Source organism: Megalobrama amblycephala, linkage group LG24 (genome assembly GCF_018812025.1).
Source record: "Megalobrama amblycephala isolate DHTTF-2021 linkage group LG24, ASM1881202v1, whole genome shotgun sequence".
Taxonomy (NCBI): domain Eukaryota; kingdom Metazoa; phylum Chordata; class Actinopteri; order Cypriniformes; family Xenocyprididae; genus Megalobrama; species Megalobrama amblycephala.
The window spans coordinates 19,444,220-19,467,158 of record NC_063067.1 but is presented as its reverse complement, the minus strand read 5'-3'; the positions used below and the strand labels follow the sequence as shown (position 1 = coordinate 19,467,158).

Sequence of the window (22,939 nt, the reverse complement as noted above, 5' to 3'; positions counted from 1 at the left end):
GACAGACCTGGATTCCTCTGCAATCTTGATGTCCTATGGGATCTCAATATCAAAATTCAAACACAAAGCACAGATTGAGTGGTGCAGTAGGCATACTACACATTACGAATTAGTAAAAGAAAAACCACCAGCTTGCGTGAACATGCTTTAAAGCCATTTAAGGCTGGGAAATCAGTGATAACAAAAGACAGAATCAAATAATAATAATAAAAGTGAAGCAACTTTAATTAAGCAATAATGCTCTTTTTTTGTTTAAAGAAAATCAACAAACAAGCCTTAATCATATAAAAGGGTGAAAAGGACACCCAGGGCCAAGGTGACCTTTGACCCCGTCTGGCCCATGTGGGCGAGCATGCTCATTAGAAGTCACAGCACTAATAAAAGTGGGGCTTCATTAGGCAGTAATTCTACCTGTCACTTCTCTGTTCTTCATTTCAGACCTGCTCATTTTCACTATGCAATGAGAGCACTTCCTGTACGCTTGATTGAGATAATGAACCTGGCGGTATGCCGTAGATGTAGCAGTTCTCCATTAACCCTCCGGAGGATCTGGAAGATGACACACATTTCCTCCTTTGTTCAACGCACATTGTATAAGACTCATACATAATATGAATGCAATGGCAGAAGACACCTCAATAAACAAATCTATCATGCAAAATAATACGTTAGTGAGGTTGTTAACAGAAAAACTGTGAGAAATATATAAGACAAAAAAAACCCACATTTAAACAACTTCTGCAATGTGATTTTCTGTAACATTTTGAGATCCACAACATGAATTTTAATAATCCTAGTCCTGTTATTTAAAAAAAAAATAAAAAAAAATCACTATTTACAGATATCACATCCAGCTTTAATCTAGAATTTACTAAAATTAACTTCAGTCTCAATACTTTGGCTTGAGGGATTGTAATCAGTAAACAGTGTTTTATTTTATTATAAAGCTGTGGCTTTTATTACTTACAACAAACGAGACCCATCCATAGAAGTAAATGTAACATGATACTGAAACGGTGGTTGTTTTGTTGCCTTTGTTATGTCTGAATTTAGCACCATATGTTTGTTTGTTTTTTATTAACCAGACATAATGTTAACAGACATGGAAGGTATATCAGTCAAATATATACAGTCTACACCATATATACGATCTCCCAATTTGTATTTTTTAGCAACAATCTTCACCTGAGATGCATCTTGATGTCTTCTGTGCTGTGACCTCACAGAGACCTGTTCCTCGTGGTATCTAAGCATGCTCGCCCACACCGGCCCTAATACAGAGTAAAAGAAGGCAACGGAGTCTTCAAGTATTAACACAGCTCGGGCACTAAAACTCAGACACGCAATATTAGAACCTAGAATCACTGCTAGGAAAACAAATGAGCAGGTTATTGTTAGCTTGCTTCCCCCCCACAAATATAATATATATATATAGATTAATATGCTTATAAATAAAAATTCAGTGCTGTAAAAACATCTCCGATTCCATAGGATCTGACCCACCATAGAAGGCTCATCATGTTTATTTTTTTAAACCTTTTGTCGTTTTTTTCTCATGGCTAAAAAGCTACTGTTCGGAGTATGTAAACTGAGCTTCTGTGTTAATAAGTCCTTCATTGAGCATAAAACACGGAAAAATTGAAGACTTTTGTTAATATCATTAATTTTTCTTTCTCTTTTTTTTTTTTTGGTTTAAAGAATCCTTTCATGTGTGTGTGTTTTTTTTTTTGGTAGCGGTGAAGCACCAAGAAACACGTATCAGTGTGTGTTTCTTAAAGTGTGACTGTAGTTTGTCCAGTAAGCATCTGAGAATTGCAAGCTTCTCAGTGTGAATGTAGATGAGGGTTCTTTTTCTGTAGTCTCTGGTAGTTAGTACTGCGTCTATGTTAAGCAGCGCTCCACGTTGATGCCCTCCTCTGCGTGGACCTGCAGGTCGATAGGTCGCGCCGGCTGTTCTCCCGGTCGAGCGTTCATCAGCGAGAGGTTCCTCACGCAGCCCGTGATACCCGAGGAGTACTTCCCACCGGTCAAGGCTTTCATGTCTGGAGCCCCACCTACAGTCCAAATACAAACAATCTTACTTCAAATTCAAATGTTTATGACTTTCTTTTACAAGAAAAAGCCATTTCTATGTGTCATCTGTAGGGGGCATCAGAACTTAAGGCATGTTTTCACATATCGGAGAGACAGAAGTGCTAAGTTGCCCCAAAAGTATTATAAAAATTGAGACACAATGTATATGGTTGTGTGAATACATACGGAAGTCAATATTATACAGACACATTCTGTAATGTCATAACATAGGTGAGAAACTACAGTATTTGTAAATGTTCCTGTATGTTTAGCGGAAGTCTCAACTATTAAACAGCTTTTTTGACATTGTGTCAAAGGTCACAAAAGTCACAAAGGTTGCATTTATTTGATAAAAATACAGTAAAAAACAGTAATATTGTGAAATATTATTACAATTTAAAAGTAATTTATTCCTGTGATGGCAAAGCTGAATTTTCAGCATAATTACTCCAGTCTTCAGTGTCACATGATCCTTCAGAAATCATTCTAATTTGCTGATTTGGTGCTCAAGAAACATTTATGATTATTTTCAATGTTGAAACAAGTTTTTGCTGCTTAATATTTTTGTGGATACTGTATTTTTTTCAGGACTCTTTGATGAGCAGAAAGTTCAAAAGAACAGCATTTATTTGAAATGGAAATCTTTTGTAACCATATAAATGTCTTTACTTTCACTTTCGATCAATGTACAGAATCCTTGCTGAATAAAAGTACTAATTACAGTATCTGCAAAAATATTAACTCACTAAACTACTGAAAAATTTGTTACCTGCAAAAAAAGATATCTATGAACAATATCAGTCAGGATTCAGGCCTCATCATAGCACAGAAATAACGCTCGTTAAAATGACAAACGACTTACTTTTAGCCTCTGACCAAGGCTGTATCTCAATACGAGTTTTACTTGATCTCAGTGCTGTACACTATAGATCATAAAATACTCTTAGACCGACTACAAAATTACACTGGTATACACGGACAGGAATTAAGGTAATTTAGATCAGACCATGGCCATTTTGTCTTTTTAAACAGGGAAAAATCTAAGATGACATCAGTAAATTATGGAGTGCCACAAGGATCTGTGTTAGGCCCTCTGCTACTTTCAATATATATGCAGCCTCTTGGTTGTCTGGCTATCACCAGACCAAGCTCAATTTAAAATTGAACATTGGTCTGGGGAGTCGGTATGTATTTTCTACTGCACAAGAGGCGTGATCAACGAGCATTATTCACGCAATTGGATAGTCCTTCAACCAATCAGATCAACGATCCGGATGATGTACTTTGCAGAGCGACGCGAAAACTCCAGACAGGTTTAGTTTGTATTGGTTTGTAGCATTGATCAGCGGTTTGCAGAAGCAGCAATGGCATCGAGCGATTTTTGCAGGTTGTGCAAAAAAAACATGAAAGTGAGTGGTATTTACACCCACTTGAGCGATTTGTTTGCTAAACTAAAGAAGTCATTCAGCATCGTCGAGAGGTTAAAAGGAATTGGATTGACGGTCACGCTTGCCGTCGCTTCTCTATCGTCATCGTGTTATACCCGCCAATAGCGAGCAAGGTGGATAAGCCAGTCCGTGACTGGTTCCCGCAAAAGTGTAAAAGAAGCAGTAGAAATGAATGTATGGGTTTCCAGACTGAGTTGCTGGGTGAAATCAAATCGCCGGCAGATCAGGCTGGGTTTACCCAGTCTAGCCTCTTGGTAATATTATAAGAAAACATGGAATTAATTTCCAAATATAAATTAATTATTTATTTGGGGTTTTTTTGTATTATTTGTATTTATATAAATAATTAAAGTACTGTTTTATTTATAATTTTATATAATTTCTTATATACATACATACATACATACATACATACAAGAAAATAATACAACAGTTATATTATACTTACCCAAGTATATGTTGCCTTTGGTGTTCACCATGATGCTTTTGCCTTGTGATTGTCCACGTTGGACAGATCCTCCATCGATCTGGAGGTAGCCCTGCTTACCCGTTCTGTTCAAGACACGTAAAGAACACTCACAATTATCTTTCTTATAACCTATTATGGTTTCTAAAATGGTTTGGAGCAGTAAGGACCATTACCGAACTGCAGTGATCATGTGCCACTGTCCATCATTGACAGGCTCTCTGGAGAGAATCTGAGCCTCTCCACTGCCCAGCTGGTAACTGTCACAGAAACAAGAGCACATTATGACCAGCTAAATAGGATTCATCTAGTAAGCATCTGAACCTTAGTTGTAGCAGCTAAAAACCCTATTAGCAAAAGTGTCGAGATCTTATGGGTTTTTTTTTTTTTAACAAGATCAAACATCAGGTCATTATACTGTCTGCCATCATCATATTAGAGTCTCTACCTATGAACCCATGTGGTTTGTTAGTGTGCAAATGTTCTCATTTACTCACCTAAACACAAGATGTCCATTTTGTAAACCAAGACTTATGAAGTCCTTCCCCTTTCCTTGATGTCCCAGTTCCTGGAAAGTATTTTCAGTATTAAAGTCAGTCTCTCTGAGTCATTGGAATACGGATGTAAACCACAGGCCAAAATGACACAATGGTGCATGTCAGAAACACATAGGTGTGGATCTCTGTTTCAGCAACTGAATTACTACAGCTACCAATACATTTACATTTATGTTTAATATTAGTGACTGCATGACCAAAAAAAAAAGCAAAAATTAAGAATTCCGAATGTCGTCACTTCCATAACATGGTGCACAAGGCTTGGAAATCCTGGAATAGGGTGGATTAATGAATAACTTTAATGGCACTTTTCACATATATGGTACACTTAAGTGTCCAATAACTTTTTTAAAGGAACAAATTCCATGTTTGTTGTTAATATTGTGAGAACTGTAAGACATTAAAGAAAAGTCACCTACTAGTTAGATTCAAATATACAACAATTTGCTGGAATTCAATTCATTGCAGGAAAAGTTTAATCTATAACTAATCTTAATTAATCAAAAACAAAATGTTTTTGATTAACACACAGTTTGAGGTTAACGGTCAACAATTTCTGAAGGTGAAACAACCTTCAGGCCCTATTTTGTACCCTATTTGTTAAAAGTGCCAGATGAACATGATAAACTATTGCAGTAAAACAGGTGTAATTATTGAACAGGTGGAAAAGCAGGTGATAAATATGCAAACATAAGGCTAATTATGTGATAAAGAAAAAAAAAATCAAATCACACATAACACATGCAGACAATAAATGAAGTAAAATTTCATTTTTGACTCATTGATAATGCCTGAGATAATTCACAGTTGACAGGCAGTGATTAACCTAGTTATTAAACAAATATTGAGATCTCTAGAATAAACGTGCCATTGAGCAACTGTGCCAGCAATTATTGTACTGTAAGTGACTTAAGAGAAGAAGCATCAGCTAAATCAAAGGTAAATATAATAAGGGCTGTTGTCTAAATGTCTGAATATAGCTGAACACGTGAAGTAAAGGTCAAAGCTATATTGCATTTTTTTCCTGAGATAATGATACATCCACACTAATGCAGACATACTTGTGTGTCTGACTGCTTGTGAGGAGTGGATACCTTTATACTAGCATGCTTCTTACGGAGGTTTAGAGCGCCTGCAGTCTCCTGAGAAGGATGAAGGTGAGTTAGCCAGGCAAACATGCAGTGCAGCCATTAAAATGTGCTTTAGAGGTGAGGGACAAAAGCATATTCCAAACCAGCTTCAAGCAAACTCATTTTACTCAGTTTAGTCAAATGAGGCTGAATATGAAATGTAAAACATTTTACATTTGGATCCTGCCTATAATCACATTCTGATTTTGGATAACATCCATAATCCACAATCAGAATGTGAGTAGCCTATATGCAGGGTCCAAAATTTAATGTTAAAAATGGGTGGCTTTGAAAAATTATATAAATAAATAAATAAATAAATAATAAAAGTTATATATATATATATATATATATATATATATATATATATATATATATATATATATATATATATATATATATATATATATATAAATATACATATGAAAATAATGTAATTTATTATTCACCCTCATGTCGTTCCACACCTGTAAGGCCTTTGTTAAATATCTTAATTCACAAATTAAGACATTTTTTATATTTTTTATATTAAAAATTTGACATTTTTAATAAGACATTTTCTTAATATTATAAAGTGACGAGAATACTTTTTGTGGGCCAAAAAAAACAAAAATAACTTTTCAACAATATCTAGTGATGGCTGATTTCAAAACACTACTTCGAAGCTTAACAAATCTTTTGTTTCGAATCAGAGATTCGGATCATGTATCAAACTGCCAACCTGCTGAAATCATGTGACTTTGGCGCTCCAAACAACTGATTCGAAACAAATGATTCGTTAAGCTTTGAAGCAGTTTTGAAATCAGCCATCACATATTGTTGAAAAGTTGTTATTTTGTTTTTTTTGCCGCACAAAAGGTATTCGCGTCACTTTATAATATTAAGGTTGAACCACTGTAATCACATGAACTGTTTTAAAATATGTTTTGAGTACCTTTCTGGGAGGTTCTGAGAGGTTCGGTGACATTGCTGGCAATAGAGGCCTCACTGAGCCGTCGGATTTCATCAAAAATATCTTAATTTGTGTTCTGAAGATGAACGAAGGTCTTACGGGCGTAGAACGACTTTTAGGGAAAACTAACCATTTAAGAAATATACAGTATTTGGCCAGTAAACGTTATTAATTTTGAACCCTGAGTGCATGTGTCGTAAGATCCAGTAGGGGGCTCATGTGTACAAAACATACCACTCCCTGCCACAGGATGAGGCCGTCTTTAGACACAGTGTTGATTTCTAACTCAATGGTCTCTGGAGAGTCAGGAGCACTGAAACAAATCAAACAGTCAATAGTGCTTGACAGCACTGATAAAACAAAACAAAAATACTCATCTTTAGAAAACAAAAACACCCAGGTTCAAAACTTAGGTTTCCTATGATAAAAACTGCTGAACTTGACAGCATTCATTTAAATGGCTAATTAAGTCAGCTAAAGCTAAACACAGTTCTAAATAGTTTCACATATGGAGTGCCCTCACCTTCGTGGGAACATGGGCTTTGGAAGGGCCAGATATCCATTATTATGGAAATATGCAGAATATTCAATGGGAGAATCTGCAAAAGAGAAACCAAAAACTAAATCTCAAACTGCAAAGAGGTGCCAATTTTCTGGGTTTGACTACCACCCTGTGGAGCTTCACCAAATAGCAGAATAAACAGACAATGAACAGAACTGACCCCTGATTACATTAAAGGTGCAGTAAGCGATTTCTAAAGAAACACTGTTGATATTTGAAATGAACCTAAAGTAAAATGCTTCGTGAACAAAAAGATGACAAAAGAACAACAAGAACAAAAATGAGCATACAGTACACATAAATACATACAAGCAAGAGTTGGTTGTTAGTCGGCAGCAGCACACCAGCTCCAGACAAACAATGACACTCAAAACTGTTCTGTCACTATAGCTAACATTACATCAACAGCATATCTTGGTTCTGTGAAACATAGCAGAAACAACGCAACCTCGGCATCCGTTTTCAGGCCTTCCCACTTAGGTCTCTCTAGCACTCGAAAGCTTTTCTTATGCTGTGTTCACACCGAACACGTCTGAGGCGTCTGAGGCATCTGATTTACATGTTAAGTCAATGTAAACGCGCATCTAGGTGTCCTGCGGTGCGAAGCGTCTAGCGCGGCGCGAATCGGCCGTTGACGCGCGAATGGCGTGGCGCGAATTGAGCGTTCACGCGCGAATGGTGTGGCGCGAATTGAGCGTTCACGCGGCTGACGTGCGAATTGAGCGTCTGACGCCCAAACGCCCGAGTTCAAAAATTTGAACTTTGCCGTAAATTCATGGCGCGTTAACCAATCAGGGACTCTGCTTTGGTAGTAGCGTGTTTATGATGTGATCAGTGGTGGAGACCAGAACAAAAATGTCGCTGTGTGTGGCCAACCTGAGCTCTATGATGTGTCATTATATTTTTATCGAGACAGGAATAAAAAGGACCTTGCCTGGAAGAGAATAAGCGAAGAAATCGGACAATCTGGTTAGTTGTAAAACTTTTTGCATGATTTTAGCCGTTGATACTAGCCCACCTTCTTGCTAGCAAAAGTCGGCCGGCATAACCGAGTTAAATTGCCGCTACAGGTTTCCAACTGACGAGATTATGTGTTTATTCAGAGGATCTGTGCAGAAAGAGATGAAAGCCCCTCCCATGACGCGAATTCGCGTCTGAACACACTTTGTTTAGACGCGCGAATTGAGCAAATTTTACGCGCGTCTGAGTTCAAAATGTTCAAGCGTCCAACTAGACGCGTCTGGTGCGAATTTGACGCCCCAGACGCGTTCGGTGTGAACGCAGTCCCTGATTGGTTAACGCGGCGCGAATTTACTTTCCAAACGCGGCGCGAATTTATTTTCCAAAGTTCAGATTTTTCAACTCGGACGTTTGGGCGTCAGACGCTCAATTCGCGCGTCAGCCGCGTGAACGCTCAATTTGCGGCGCGCCATTCGCGCGTCAACGGCCGATTCGCGCCGCGCTAGACGCTTGATTCGCTCCGCGCTAGACGCTTGATTCGCGCCGCAGGACACCTAGACGCGCGTTTACATTGACTTAACATGTAAATCAGACACCTCAGACGCCCCAGGCGCGTTCGGTGTGAACGCAGCATTACACTGGGATCGTTTGCTACGGTCAAGAGCGTAGATTTGGTTTCAACTTTGGGGGGGTTGAACGTTGGTATGGTTGTATTGTATTGGGGGGGTTGTAATTGATAGATTTGAATATTGGGGGGGGGTTACCTCCCCCCATCCCCCCACACACTACGCCCCTGGCTGCGGTCCGAACCCGGGCGCGACTGTTCTCGATGCCCCCCAGCAGCGTTGTTCTGGTTTCACACTAAACTTGATTCTACCAAACCCTGGTGCATTTGCGTTCATCTTACGTCATCACAAACGTGCACGGCGCATGATAGGAAACAGAACATGGGTCGATAAATTGTGCTTTTGGTGCTATTATGTGCAGCAGAGTAAACAACACTTGGGTTTACTGTATGTGTGTCGCACGTAGACGGCTTTCTGCTGCTTGCAAACAGACTATTTTAAGGAGACAGCTGATTGCCATTCACTTGCCTCTCTGATTGCACTCGCAACGCGCGAAAACACTGCAAGCTAACTCTCGCTCGAATCCAAGGTAAATCATCAACACTGTCATCTCTCACATCTGTTTTATTTAAATAAATACATTGTAATCAGCTAAAATGCATGCGCAGGTTACTTTACTTCTTGAACAAGTGCGCACCAGAGTCCATGTTGCTTCCATATTCACGTGAACTATGCCACCTCCTCCTTCCTCTTACTTTTTCTCTTTTAGAATGTCTCTCAGCGATCTCCCTTTCTACAGTATTTATCCAAATCTGCCTCTTGCTCACTCTCTCTCCTCCCCCATCATGAGTGGACACGCCCCCTACTGCTGATTGGGTACAAGTGTGTTGTGCTGCTCGGTCCAATCTCAGAAATCACTTACTGCACCTTTAAATCGCATATGACCCGATTAATTATTATGTATCTTTATAAGTTATAAATGCATGACAGGCTTGTTGCATTGTGAGAAAAATACATGTGCATCAAGAGCAATTCACAAAAAACTACAGATAAAATCCAACATACATTTAATTTATATCCATGATATGAATCAAAATTAATGCAAATACACATTGCTGTTGAAGTAACATTCACAGTTGAGAACAACACTGTGCATTCCTCACAAAGCATTCTCTTGAACCACGTAATAACCCTCGGGCAGTTCATCAATAAGTGCTTCATGCTCAGTGTTTCTGGACGTAAACTCACCTGTGTAGTCAGTTCAAGTGTGTATATGAAGGACATTCGGTGGTTAGTAACTAAAAACACGTGTTTGTTCACAGTGTGAGGACATTTTGTTTACAGACACTGCTGTAGGTGACAGTGGCAGTGCCAGAGCGGAAAAGATGTTGGTTGTTGGTTTCGCAGCAAAGAGAAACAAGGATTTAATGAGAAAGAGATGACAAATTGAAACTGCAGCGAGAGGCCGAGTGACTGACCGGACAAGACGCCTCAGGAGATGCTAAAGGGGAATTCTATGTATATGTTTGCCTTAAGAAAATCTCACGGTGTTGCAGCAATTACAATTGTAACATTACCCACAAAAACTGCACCAAAAAAGTACCATAACCTTCAGCGTTTTACAACGAAGACACAGAATTCCCCCTCAACATTACATTTAAAACTTGACAGAGGACACAGTAACCAATTGAGTGGAGAGTGCAGATGAGACCATTCATTTTTTTTTACCACATTATTTCAGGGATCTATTTACAAGGCATCATTATCAGTAAGCTTTTATACATGGTTCTTATTTTCTTGTTAAAAGGATTTAAATTAAAGGATTAGTTCACTTTAAAATGAAAATTACCCCAAGCTTTACTCACCCTCAAGTCATCCTAGGTGTATAAGACTTTCTTCTTTCTGATGAACACAATCAGAGTTGTATTAATAAATATCCTGAGGCATCCATCCATCCATCATAAACGTACTCCACACGGCTCCGGGGGGTTAATAAAGGCCTTCTGAAGCGAAGCGATGGGTTTGTGTAAGAAAAATATCCATAGTTAACAAGTTATAAAGTAAAATATCTAGCTTCTACCAGACAGCCTTCTGTATTCAACTTACAAAGAAAGTGTAAAACTCTAGCATTTCAAAACGCTTACGCTATGTCCTACGCCTTCCGTATTCAACTTACGAAAAAAGCGTTCAATATGGTAGGCGGTCTGGTGGAAGCTAGATATTTTACTTTATAACTTGTTAAATATGGATGTTTTCCTTACACAAATGCATCGCTTCACTTCAGAAGGCCTTTATTAATCCCCCGGAGCCGTGTGGAGTACATTTGTGATGGATGGATGCACTTTCTTGAGCTTCATACTTGTTGGTCCCGTTCACTGCCATTATAAAGCTTGGATGCGTCAGGATATTTATTAATATAACTCCGATTGTGTTCATCAGAAATAAGAAAGTCATATACAGCTAGAATGGCTTGAGTGTGAGTAAAGCCTGTGGTAATTTTCATTTTAAAGTGAACTAATCCTTTAATAACACTGAGAAAAAAAAAATGCATTTGAAATGTGCTTGACATTGCTTCTGATGGTCCTAATAAAAGCTCTGTAAACAGACCCCTAAAATGCTTCACTTCCTGTCTTGCTTGTTTTTTCCCCATTGTAGCGGTTGTTTGTTGTTGTTGTTTTATTTGTGGTGTTAGATGGGCTAAGGGGGGCCCTGAGGAGGACGCTCTCCCCTGGTTAGTGACGAGCATGTCAGGCAGATTGTAGTCATACTGTACCATTTCCCCCACTACCCTCCAAATTCCACAGCGCCTCGGTGAAGCTGGACTCTTGCCCTGTGTGTGTGGGATATAGCCATGAGAGTGCAGGGGTGAGATACATTCACATGTGGCCTTTCACCGGCCAACACGCTACTGCTGGATGACGTTAGGAAGCCGATACGGTACGTTATGGAGAACGGACAATTATTTCCTTATGGTGCTTTATGATGAATCACTTACAGCTGTGCTTCAGTTTAATGCTATGAAACTACAGAGAAATGTCTTTACTCCCACAGAGAAAGTGAATTCTGTTAAATGACAAATGAGGCAAATGGTGCGTAAAGAGACAAAAATAATAATAATAATAAAGCAATTTAAAGTCACATTGCACATATATTAGTGTTGGTTAGCTGCATGTTTATCTCATCTTAAGTGACATTATTTAAGACATGATTTTGTTAACACAAACTATTAAAAATTATTTCTGTTAACTGAGAAAAGCTGAAATAAAATTAAGCTCTAAAGTACTAAAATTACTAAAACTAAAATAAAGCTAGAATTAGAATGAAAACCAAAAAAAATAAAATAAAAGAAGATAATTGAGAATATTAATAAATTCTAAAATAACACTGGTATGGGAGACCAGGGCTAGAATATCATCATATGTATGCTCATATAGCTATTTGGGTCACAAGTGAACTGTATCTGTTCTTTGTTTTTGTTTTTTTGTCATAGCAATAACAGTGGAAATGTGCATTTATGTGCAATAAAGTTAACTATATTTTGCCCAAGACTAAGTTATGTGTGCTTCAAAAAAACCTACATTGATAAATATAATAACTAGCACCATTTTCCCTTTATAAAATGTTCTTAAGTTGACTTTGGATAGAAAGAGTGTGTTAAACACCTAGCAGTTATGAACTGACCTTTCTCACAGTGTCGGCCCGTGTAGCCGGCCAGACACACACACTGGTTATTCACACAGCTGCCACCATTCTGGCACTGCGAAGAATCTCGACAGGTGTCTCTCACTATTTCACAACGGTCACCTGCAAGAAGAATTGGTAAATATGAAAAAAACAATCTAGATTAAATTTAATAATGAGGATTTTTGGAGCCTTAGCAAGCTAAACATAAACATCACTTCGACCTTGACAGTAGGGATTGAGCAAAGCCACTTCTTTTCGATCCAATACCAAGTACTATCTTGGTCAAAATCAATACCAATATCTCTATTAAATACAAAATTTGGGCAATTTCTGAGGATAAAATGGGTAATTATACACATTTAACACTTTAGTTGGTTGTTATCACAGAATAAACCCTGACAGGGTGATCAGGACCCTGATGTGAAGCTGTTTTATTTAAACTAACAAGTGGCAAACTATATTAAAGGGGTCATGAGAAATCAAATTTGCCTTGATCTTTTGACATATAAGAGGTCTTTATACCATTAAAATATCTTGCAAGTTTCATAGCTTAAAACATCCTCCTCATTATAAACAAAGTATTTATTTAATCAAGCTCCAGAAACAGCCAAATACATTTTTATAACTGCCTCCAGAGCAAGACAAGGATGAATAGTTATACATCACAACACAGGCCCTTTCCATTTGCATTCAGTTGCTTAACGCCTTACACACAATATTATATTACGCCTCTCTACTAAGATCTCTACTTGAAAGTTGGTTGAGCAACTCACCCTCATATCCTTCAGCGCAGAGGCACTGGTACTCATACTCAGCACTGGGCATGCAGGTGCCTCCGTTCAGACAAGGCCTGCGGTCACATGGGCTGCCATCTGTACACTGGATGATGGCTCTGCTCTCAGTGAAGCTGTATGAGAGATCGACTTTCTTTCCATTGATGAAGACCTGTAAAGAAAAACAAAAGACACCATTCAATTTCCAAACATGACTGTGGGCTGTAATGCAAACAACAATGCAGTGGAATACATTCTCACCTCTCCTATGCATCCATCAAACAGCATGCTAACATTTGCAGGTTTGGGCAAGATGTCCATGCTGGGCACTCCTCCCAGATACATGGGTGTGTGGATATTAAGGCCTTGGGCCTTGCCTGGAGAGGATCTTGTGATCTCTCGTGCATGGTCCACCTTCAAGGAGCCATCTTTATTGAGCCGTTCGGCCACCACACGATGCCACTGACCCAGAGACACGATATCTTGACTGCGCAGAACAGCTTGACCTGAGAGCACGGACAGGACAGCGTATTTAGCTTGAATTGGAGGGTATCAAGGCATTATATACAGCTTCTAGGTTTCAATATCTGCAAGGTTACCTTTGCGCTAAGGTGAGGAGATACTTTTTTTACTTTAGTGTCCAATTACTTTTTTTTTCTTTTTTTTTTTTTTTTAAAGGTCAAGACATCTGAGGTGAGTTCAATTACTTTTAAGGATTAAAGGCACAAATTTTCAGGGGTTTTTTTTATTTGTAACTTTAGATACATTATATTAACTATTATCTAACATAACAGTATTCTATCATGAAAAATAGGTAGTTTGAAATGCATCAAATATCTGTATCCTCCTCTTAAAATGGTGATATTGGCCTGTCCCATGTCAGAGGTCTTGATCTTTTTGACTGTATTTAATAATTAAAATCATACCAATGACATAATTGTGACAATCTACTTAATGAATGAATTTATAAATAATTTATAGACAGACAGACATTTATAACTTAATTTATATATATAATTATAACTTTATATATAATCTACAGGAATTAATTAATGGTAGTAAACAAACATTTTTAATAGTGCTGTCAAAATAATTAATCACATCTAACATAAATGTTCGTAAATATATAAGATATGTGTGTGTATATATGTGTATATATAGTGTATGTGTGTGTATATGTATTATATGTATATATGAAATCAATTAATTGCGATTAATCACATCTAACATTAAAGTTTGTAAATATATGTGTGTGTGTGTGTGTGTGTGTGTGTGTGTGTGTGTGTGTGTATATATTTACAAAATCTTATGTTAGAAGTGATTAATCACAATTAAGCAATTTGACAGCACTAATTTTAAAAGTACTTTCATATTGATTTAAATTATGATTTTAAAATAATAAAACCCACACAACTCGGGATCTTTGTTTTCAAAAGTTGGGTAACAGGGTTGTAAACATTATATCAAATTAATAGAAAATAAACCATTTATAATTAATACAATATTTAGTTTGGCCTCTTGAGGGTGATGATCAACATTTTCCCAAAATCAAGCACTTCCTTTCATTGACCATTACAAAGAAATTTTTTTTTTTTTTTTTCAAAGAATATATCATTATTTGATCATCAGATCTCTCACCTGTACCAAGTTCATATCGGAACTCGACATGTCCGTCTACCATGGATAACGCCACAAAGTCCTCCACTTTCATCTTTTTGCCTCCGCTGAAGAACATCAGCCCATCTACATCCATGGGCTTAAACTCCATCTCGATGCGGAGGTCATTATGAATATTAGTGAGAGGAGGATATGCGATGTAAGATTCGTCTCCATTAAACAATGGTGTCGTTACCAGAGTACCTGGGATTGTCAAGAAGAGGTTGAGTGAGAACCACGGTTGAGCTTAAAGTGCTCAGGGAACTTTACATGTGAATGGATATGGAGCATTACCATCCATGCACTTTACTCCAGACTTGCCCAAGTGACAGCGGCAGTCATAGCCCGAACCACTGGGGCGGTTAATGCAGGTGGCATCTGGTCCACAGGCCTCTGTTGTGGTCGAGGGCAAAAATAATATGTTTGAGTTCTCTTGAACATGGTATGGAAACAGTGCTTTATTTGCAAATGTTTTATGTGATAGTCTAATTTTGCCCACAACTTTGGATGGAAACATAGCTTATAAATCTAAAGAGCGATGCTGTTGGTTAATTTTACAAATCCTGATCCTGCTTTTACAAATTCTGACCTGTGTGGCAGTGCAAGGATGAGTGATGCTGGCAGTTGCTCCCTGTGAATCCTCTCTGGCAATTGCATTTGTAGAGACTGGCTACAGAATCCACACACACTCCACCATTCTGAAACACACACATTATTTCAGGTAATCGGTTTTCACAGGCCAATAACACAAAAAACATACACTGGCCCCAAAAAGTTAGAGACAAAAATTATTTATGACAAAAAAGGACAAGTATTTGACTTTATACATTTACTTAAGATTACTGTGGTTTGCGACTAGAAAAGTGACATTAGTCCTAAGGACTAGCATCACATGCTACTTAATATTTTGTTTCTTCAGCAATGAAATTCACACATACTTATGTGACTCACACAAGTATCCAAATACCAAATACTGGGGTCATTGTATACCTGACATGGGCGGTCCTTGCAGGTGGGACAATTCGAAACTCCAGTGGAACTTTTATCAAGGTCCTTGAAAATGACCTCATCACCTTGGATAATCAGCTGTTTGATACAGCCTTAAAGAAAGACCAAAACTCAGTGAAAGAAGGCAATTTATATGAAAGCTATAACTGATACTTTCCTATGAAAGTCATATGGCACAGAATAACTTAAGGGTTTTCTCACCAACAAACCCTGTCTTGAGGTCTGCAGTTTTAGCAAGCATGCTATAGTTTGGATAACCGCCAACAAAAAGCTCCTCATTCAGATCCAGGCCCTTGAATTTTCCCTGCTCGGACACACAACATGTTTCCCATTTGCTTAACTGCCATCATACAACCACAAAACAGCACATTAATATAGAATATGCACCTGTGAGGATCCATTTATAGGAGCTTCTCCATCCACAATAAGAGAGCCCTGAGTCTGATTCCTATAGAGCTGCACTGTGTGAAACTCGCCCAGTTTAATGGAAGTAGGGTAACGAATAGTTGCCATCCCAGAGCCCACATCAAACCTGTGTAAGTAAAATATGCACATTTGAAACATCATATCAAAAAATTAACACATCCAGAAGAAAAATGTTCTCTGAGATTGGTATGATATTGAAAGGTAATGAACCTGAATTCAGGGCGGCCGCCCACCAACCCAAAAGATATGAAGTCAGCACCTGTGGTCTTCTTTTGTCCATTATAAATGATCATACCTGGACATGAAAGGATAAGATAAGTCTAATGTGGCTTTCGCCTTATCTAACCATGGAGCTTGCCAATGCACAAAGCCCTTTTTTAAGCTGAAAGTAAAGCAGCATGCTGAGGGAAAAGCTGCTGCCATGTTCAGCATCTCACAATGCCAGTCACTACCAACGCAAGCCACATGCATGGGCACATGCCCTGACTCTGCCCTGTCTCCATCACATGGGCATAATCAGATGGGGTAGTACAGACCAGTGGCTCTCAACTGATATAGGTTGCGACCCAAAAAATGGTACTGGCACTGTGTTGGATCACTGCTTGGGGTTCAAAATAGGATTCTGAAGCAAAACCTTTTGAGAACCACTGGTATAGATCATGCCCTCTGGGTTATTAGCATTCAAAAAGAACCAATGATAAGCTTGCCGAAACATAATCTTCAGTTTTACCATATTAGTTATCGGCAGATATTAGCAATTTTTTATTTATTAATAGGGCTGCACAATTTGGGGGAAAAAAAATAAAAATAAAAATTGTGATTTAAAAAAAAATAGTTTTGCTGCGCTTGTTTGTAGTGGCCAAAATTGTATGATTATATTAATATGGCTTTAAATTTTTATAATGAATTCATTTTTATAATGAATTTCATTGGGCCAGGCCCCCGCGAAATTAAATTGCAGCCTTTGCAATTTGATAATCCCACCCTAATTATTGGCATCGATTGATAATGTATATTGTATTTTACATTTGTTTAATACTATACATTAGAATGTCGTGATGCCTAAATTCTCTTGTCGCATCTATAACAATTTATTTTATTTTCAGGTTTTTTTAATACTTTTTATTTAGACAAAAACCCCAATTATGCATACATGCTGTATAACTGTAAAAGGTGTAAAAGCTTCAGTCGGTTCATGATAACATTCCTGCATCATGCTGCAACCAACTCAATGAGAAGCAAAAGTGCCTTGATGAACATCATAAGGTATTGTCATGCCTGCATATGTTCGTTAGGGCCCTTCTAAGGGCCCAATGAGAGTATGCTGAGCTGCACTGCTGCCATGGCATTAATAAATCTTGCAGCATGTGCTCTCAGGCACTCTCAGGCAAGCAAGCAGACTCACCGGCATACAAAATGAGCCCTTTATACCAAAGAGAGATGAAGGAGGGTAAAGAGCAAAAAGAATAATTGAGTTTACATACAAGGACTAAACATTTTTGAAACAGTGTGCTCTTCATGTAGTACATGTAACACTGATCATTACCTTTAAACTGAAAGTAACTGAATTCTAAAAATAAAAATTCTCATGATGTTCCAAACCTGTATGACTTCCTTTCTTCTATAGAACAAGCAGTTAGACATTTTAAAGGTTCCCAAGAATGTTTTTTCACAAGATGTAATATAAGTCTAAGGTGTCCCCTGAATGTGTCTGAAGTTTCAGCTCAAAATACTCCATAGATTTTTTTTAATTAATTTTTTTAACTGCCTATTTTGGGGCATCATTAACTATGCACTGATTTTTTCAGCGCGCCGCCCCTTTAATTCGCGTGCTCCCTGCCACACGAGCTCTCGATTATATTACAGCACATTTACAAAGATCCGTGGCTAACGGCTAATGCTACACTGTTGGAGAGATTTATAAAGAATGAAGTTGTGTTTATGAATTATACAGACTGCAAGTGTTTAAAAATGAAAATACCGACGGCTCTTGTCTCCGTGAATACAGTAAGAAACTATGGTAACTTTAACCTCATTTAACAGTACATTAGCAACATGCTAACGAAACATTTAGAAAGACAATTTACAAATATCACTAAAAATATCATGCTATCATAGATAATGTCAGTTATTATTGCTCCATCTGCCATTTTCGCTATTGTTCTTGCTTACCTAGTCTGTTGATTCACCTGTGCAGATCCAGACGTTACTGGCTGCCCTTGTCTAATGCCTTTCATAATGTTGGGAACATGGGCTAGCATATGCAAATATTGGGGCGTACACCCCGACTGTTACGTAACAGTCGGTGTTATGTTGAGATCCGCGTGTTTTCCGGAAGTCTTTTAAACAAATGAGATTTACATAAGAAAGAGAAAGCAATGGAGTTTGAAACTCAATGTATGTCTTTTCCATGTACTGAACTCTTGTTATTCAACTATGCCAAGTTAAATTCAAATTTTGAATCTAGGGCACCTTTAAAGAATCTTTAAGCAGGTGGTTTCCTTACAATGAGCCACGGGCATTATGAAAAAGAACAGCAGGAAGATTCTTCAAAATATCTAATTTTCTGTTCCACAGAAGAAAGAAAGTCATACAAGTTTGGAACAACATAAAGATAAGTAAATAACAGAATTTTTTTTTTCGGTTTAACTATCCCTTTAACACTTCAACATGAAAAACATTCTTTTTTTTAAACTGTGTATACTTAAAACAGCTTTGGTGCAGATATATCTTGCAGTTTTGAGGGTCCTTACCATCAACATTGTCCGGCCTGAAGGTAATTTTAATGCTGAATGCTTTGTAGGAGTTTTTGATGGTGGGCAGTGTGAGGTACGAGAGAGGCTCCTGTGTGAAGTAGGGCATCACTCTTTCTGGAAGACCACATGAACACAGACCGAATGTTAGAGAGACAAGCAGTAGAACATTTCAGGAACTCTTCAGTGGAAGAAATAGCTCATGAAAAACATGTCTTGGTTGTGAATATCTCCAAATCTCCACTCTACAAGATGCTTGACCCCTGAAAGCAACATTTCGTAGGTCACTTTGGATAAAAATATCTGCTAAATGACACTTAAAGGATTAGTTCACTTTGAAATGAAAATTAGCCCAAGATTTACTCACCCTCAAGCCATCCTGAGTGTATATGACTTTCTTCTTTCTGATGAACATAATCTCAGAAATATTAATAAATATCCTGACGCATCCAAGCTTTATAATGGCAGTGATAGGAATCAATGAGTATGAGCTGAAGAAAGTGCTTCCATCCACATCTATCCATTATAAACATGTGCTCCACACGGCTCCAGAGTGTTAATAAAGGCCTTCTGAAGCAAAGAGATGCGTTTGTGTAAAAAATATATCCATACTTAACAAGTTACGAAGTAAAATATTTTGCTTCCGCACAAGCTGCCTTCCATATTCAACGTACGCAGAAAGTGTAAAACTTAAAAACGTCCTACACCTTCCGTATTCGGCTTACGGAAAAAGTGTAACTGACGTGATGCCAGTTTACATTTTCTTCATAACTTCAATACGGAAGGCGGTGAATGAATGCGTGAGGATATTTATTAATATTTCTGCGATTATGTTCATCAGAAAGAAGAAAGTCATATACACTCAGGATGACTTGAGGGTGAGTAAATCTTGGGCTAATTTTCATTTCAAAGTGAACTAATCCTTTAACCAGATGTGCATGTCAAGATGTTTAAGCAGAACTATACTTGTCTATTATCCAAACATAAAGGTGAAATCAATGCTGCCATCACAAAGCCACAATTTCAGACAAGCAGTATTGTCACTTAAGATCTACACTGGAAAAAAAAAACAAAAAAAAAAAACATATGTACAGACTTGCACAATATATAACTAACCATGAACATTGAGTCTGGTGAAGGCCTCAACCTTCCCCTGCTTATTAGCAGCTGTACACACATACGTTCCTGCATCTGTGTGTGTGACACCAGGGACTGTTAGGACATGTCCATCCTGTCTGCACTTAGAGGGCAGCTCATTCTCCACCTGTAAAATGAGGACAAATAATCACTTTCTGAAGTGAATGGAACCATATTTAGAACTCTAAACAGGACTGACAACTGTAATATGCTGATGTGTGAACATATGGATTTAGGTCAAAAATTAAGTCGAGTGTAGCCATGAAACATAAGGGTTACCTTTGACCATGTGATGGTTGGGACTGGGTATCCAGATGCGATGCAGGGCAAAACCGCATCAGAGCCAACTGTCACTTCCTTTGCCTCAGGCTGTGCAGCAATCTGAGGCAAGGCTACAAGGTGCACAGGTTTCAGGAATCAGGGTTCAGTTATATCCAAAGCATTTCCCTTTAATACTGTGCATTGCAATATGAGACTATTTGTAGAAACCCTGAGCTTGATGTGTTTGAGGTGTTATATAATACAAATTAAAACCAATAGCAAAAGAAACATCATAAACATCCTGGATATAATAATGTACTCACACTGGATATTAAGGACCACATGGGAATGCTCCGAGCCAACGTTATTAGTGGCCGTGCAGCGGTACTGTCCCGAATCCGATTCTGTCACTTGATCAATCCTCAGGATGTTCCCTCTTACTTCCACGTGATCAGGAAGAGAGCCTCCCACTTTACTCCAGCGCACTGTGGGCTCTGGGTCACCGATTGCATGGCACTCAAACTCCACTGAGTTGCCCACCATCACCGTCTGTACTGATGTGCGCACGTTGATCTTCACTTTGGGTAGAGCTGTGAAGACAAAAAGCACAAAGTCAGTGGGTTTTAAAGTTTAGCTAACCCAAGATTTGGAAACATATTATATCTTGGGTATCATAAGGGACCTTGAATGGTGAGTTTAGCACTGTCCTGAGCCTGTCCAAACAGACTTGTAGCTCTGCAGGTGTAGATTCCCTCATTGCTTTGCTCTAGGTTCTCAATTCTGCACAAATAATAACAAAGATTATGAATAAAGGATACACAGCAGGGGCGTTTCCTCCAAAGAGGCAAGGGAGGCAGTGCCTCCTCAAAAAATTGGATAAGAAAATAATCCATATTACAAAAATAAGACAATGCAAATATTACAAAATGTGACATTAAAAAGTGTATAAATCACTCCTTTTTCTAAAGTAACACTGTCCAACAGCGCCACCAACAGGTACAGTTACAGCAGGAGTCCGCATCTCTCATGCCTCCTCTGAGGCCACTGAGTTTCAACAGACCCCTAAAGCGTGTATAGGCTTTGGTGGGGGGGTAATTGAGAATGAATGGGTGAAAGTCACTTGAGAAGAGGCAATGCCTCTATTCCGTTTTGATTGCTTTTTTTTTTTAGCTTGGTGAAATTAAAGGCACATCTTCGTGTCTGTGACAGTGTTTACCGAGCTTGATGACTCATGATCCGAAAATAATTAGACTATTAAAAAGAACAGCTGAACATAATTTCACCCACACACACACACACTATATATATATATATATATATATATATATATATATATATACACATATATATATATATATATATATATATATATATATATACACACATATATATATATATATATATATATATATATATATATATATATATATATATATATACACATATATATATATATATATATATATATATATATATATATATACATATACATATATATATATATATATATACATATACATATATACATATACATATATATATATATATATATATATATATATATATATATATATATATATATATATATATATATAAAACCACTAAGATTTTTAATGTTTTTAAAAGAAGTTTCGTCTGCTCACCAAGGCTACATTTATTTAATTAAAAATACAGTAAAAAAACAGTAATATTGTGAAATATTATTACAATTTAAAATAACTGTTTTCTATTTGAATATATTTCACAAAGTAATTTATTCCTGTGATGCAAAGCTGAATTTTCAGCATCATTACTCCAGTCTTCAGTGTCACATGATCCTTCAGAAATCATTCTAATATGCTGATCTGCTGCTCAAGAAACATTTAATGTGTACAATTGTACAAAATATTTGTGTACAATATTCTTTTTCAGGATTATTTGATGAATAGAAAGTTCAAAAGAACAGTGTTTATCTGAAATCTAATCTTTTGTAACATTATAAATGTCTTTACTGCCACTTTTGATTGATTTAATGCATCCTTGCTGAATAAAAGTATTCATTTCTTTAATTTCTTTTCAAAAAAATAAAAATTCTTACTGACCCCAAACTTTTGAACGGTAGTGTATAATGCTACAGAAGCTTTGTATTTCAGATAAATGCTGTTCTTTTGAACTTTCTATTCATCAAGGAATCCTGAAAAAAAAAGTACACAACTGTTTTCAACATTGAAAATAATCATAAATGTTTATTGAGCAGCAAATCAGCATATTAGAATGATTTCTGAAGGATCATGTGACACTGAAGACTGGAGTAACGATGCTGAAAATTCAGCTTTGCATCACAGGAATAAATTACTTTGTCAAATATATTTAAATAGTACACAGTTATTTTAAATTGTAATAATATTTCACAATATTACTGTTTTTTTACTGTATTTTTAATTAAATAAATGTAGCCTTGGTGAGCAGACGAAACTTCTTTTAAAAACATTAAAAATCTTAGTGGTTCCAAACTTTTGGACTGTACTGTATATATATATATATATAT

At 37.3% G+C, this 22,939-nt stretch overlaps 1 protein-coding gene across 23 annotated transcripts in view; it reads right to left on the bottom strand.

Moving 5' to 3' along the window:
• Nucleotides 1–201: 201 nt before the first annotated feature.
• Nucleotides 202–22,939, bottom strand: part of hspg2 (heparan sulfate proteoglycan 2) — a 125,058-nt gene continuing 102,320 nt past the window's right edge. For 18 of the 23 annotated variants that reach the window (XM_048177355.1, XM_048177356.1, XM_048177368.1 and 15 more), the window contains 24 exons: nt 21,095–21,192; nt 20,736–21,002; nt 20,431–20,543; nt 20,131–20,278; nt 19,015–19,131; nt 17,667–17,684; nt 16,472–16,556; nt 16,223–16,367; nt 16,037–16,139; nt 15,818–15,927; nt 15,417–15,525; nt 15,122–15,220; nt 14,810–15,031; nt 13,433–13,677; nt 13,172–13,343; nt 12,396–12,518; nt 11,488–11,544; nt 7,150–7,225; nt 6,861–6,939; nt 5,639–5,686; nt 4,485–4,555; nt 4,164–4,247; nt 3,970–4,073; nt 202–2,054 (listed from right to left, as the gene is read on the bottom strand). In XM_048177355.1, coding sequence (XP_048033312.1) covers nt 1,882–2,054; nt 3,970–4,073; nt 4,164–4,247; nt 4,485–4,555; nt 5,639–5,686; nt 6,861–6,939; nt 7,150–7,225; nt 11,488–11,544; nt 12,396–12,518; nt 13,172–13,343; nt 13,433–13,677; nt 14,810–15,031; nt 15,122–15,220; nt 15,417–15,525; nt 15,818–15,927; nt 16,037–16,139; nt 16,223–16,367; nt 16,472–16,556; nt 17,667–17,684; nt 19,015–19,131; nt 20,131–20,278; nt 20,431–20,543; nt 20,736–21,002; nt 21,095–21,192 — 2,866 coding nt within the window. In that variant the 3' untranslated portion in view covers nt 202–1,881. The remainder of the gene's footprint in view (nt 2,055–3,969; nt 4,074–4,163; nt 4,248–4,484; nt 4,556–5,638; nt 5,687–6,860; nt 6,940–7,149; nt 7,226–11,487; nt 11,545–12,395; nt 12,519–13,171; nt 13,344–13,432; nt 13,678–14,809; nt 15,032–15,121; nt 15,221–15,416; nt 15,526–15,817; nt 15,928–16,036; nt 16,140–16,222; nt 16,368–16,471; nt 16,557–17,666; nt 17,685–19,014; nt 19,132–20,130; nt 20,279–20,430; nt 20,544–20,735; nt 21,003–21,094; nt 21,193–22,939) is intronic. The other 5 variants (XR_007182859.1, XM_048177359.1, XM_048177365.1 and 2 more) reach the window with 5 other exon arrangements.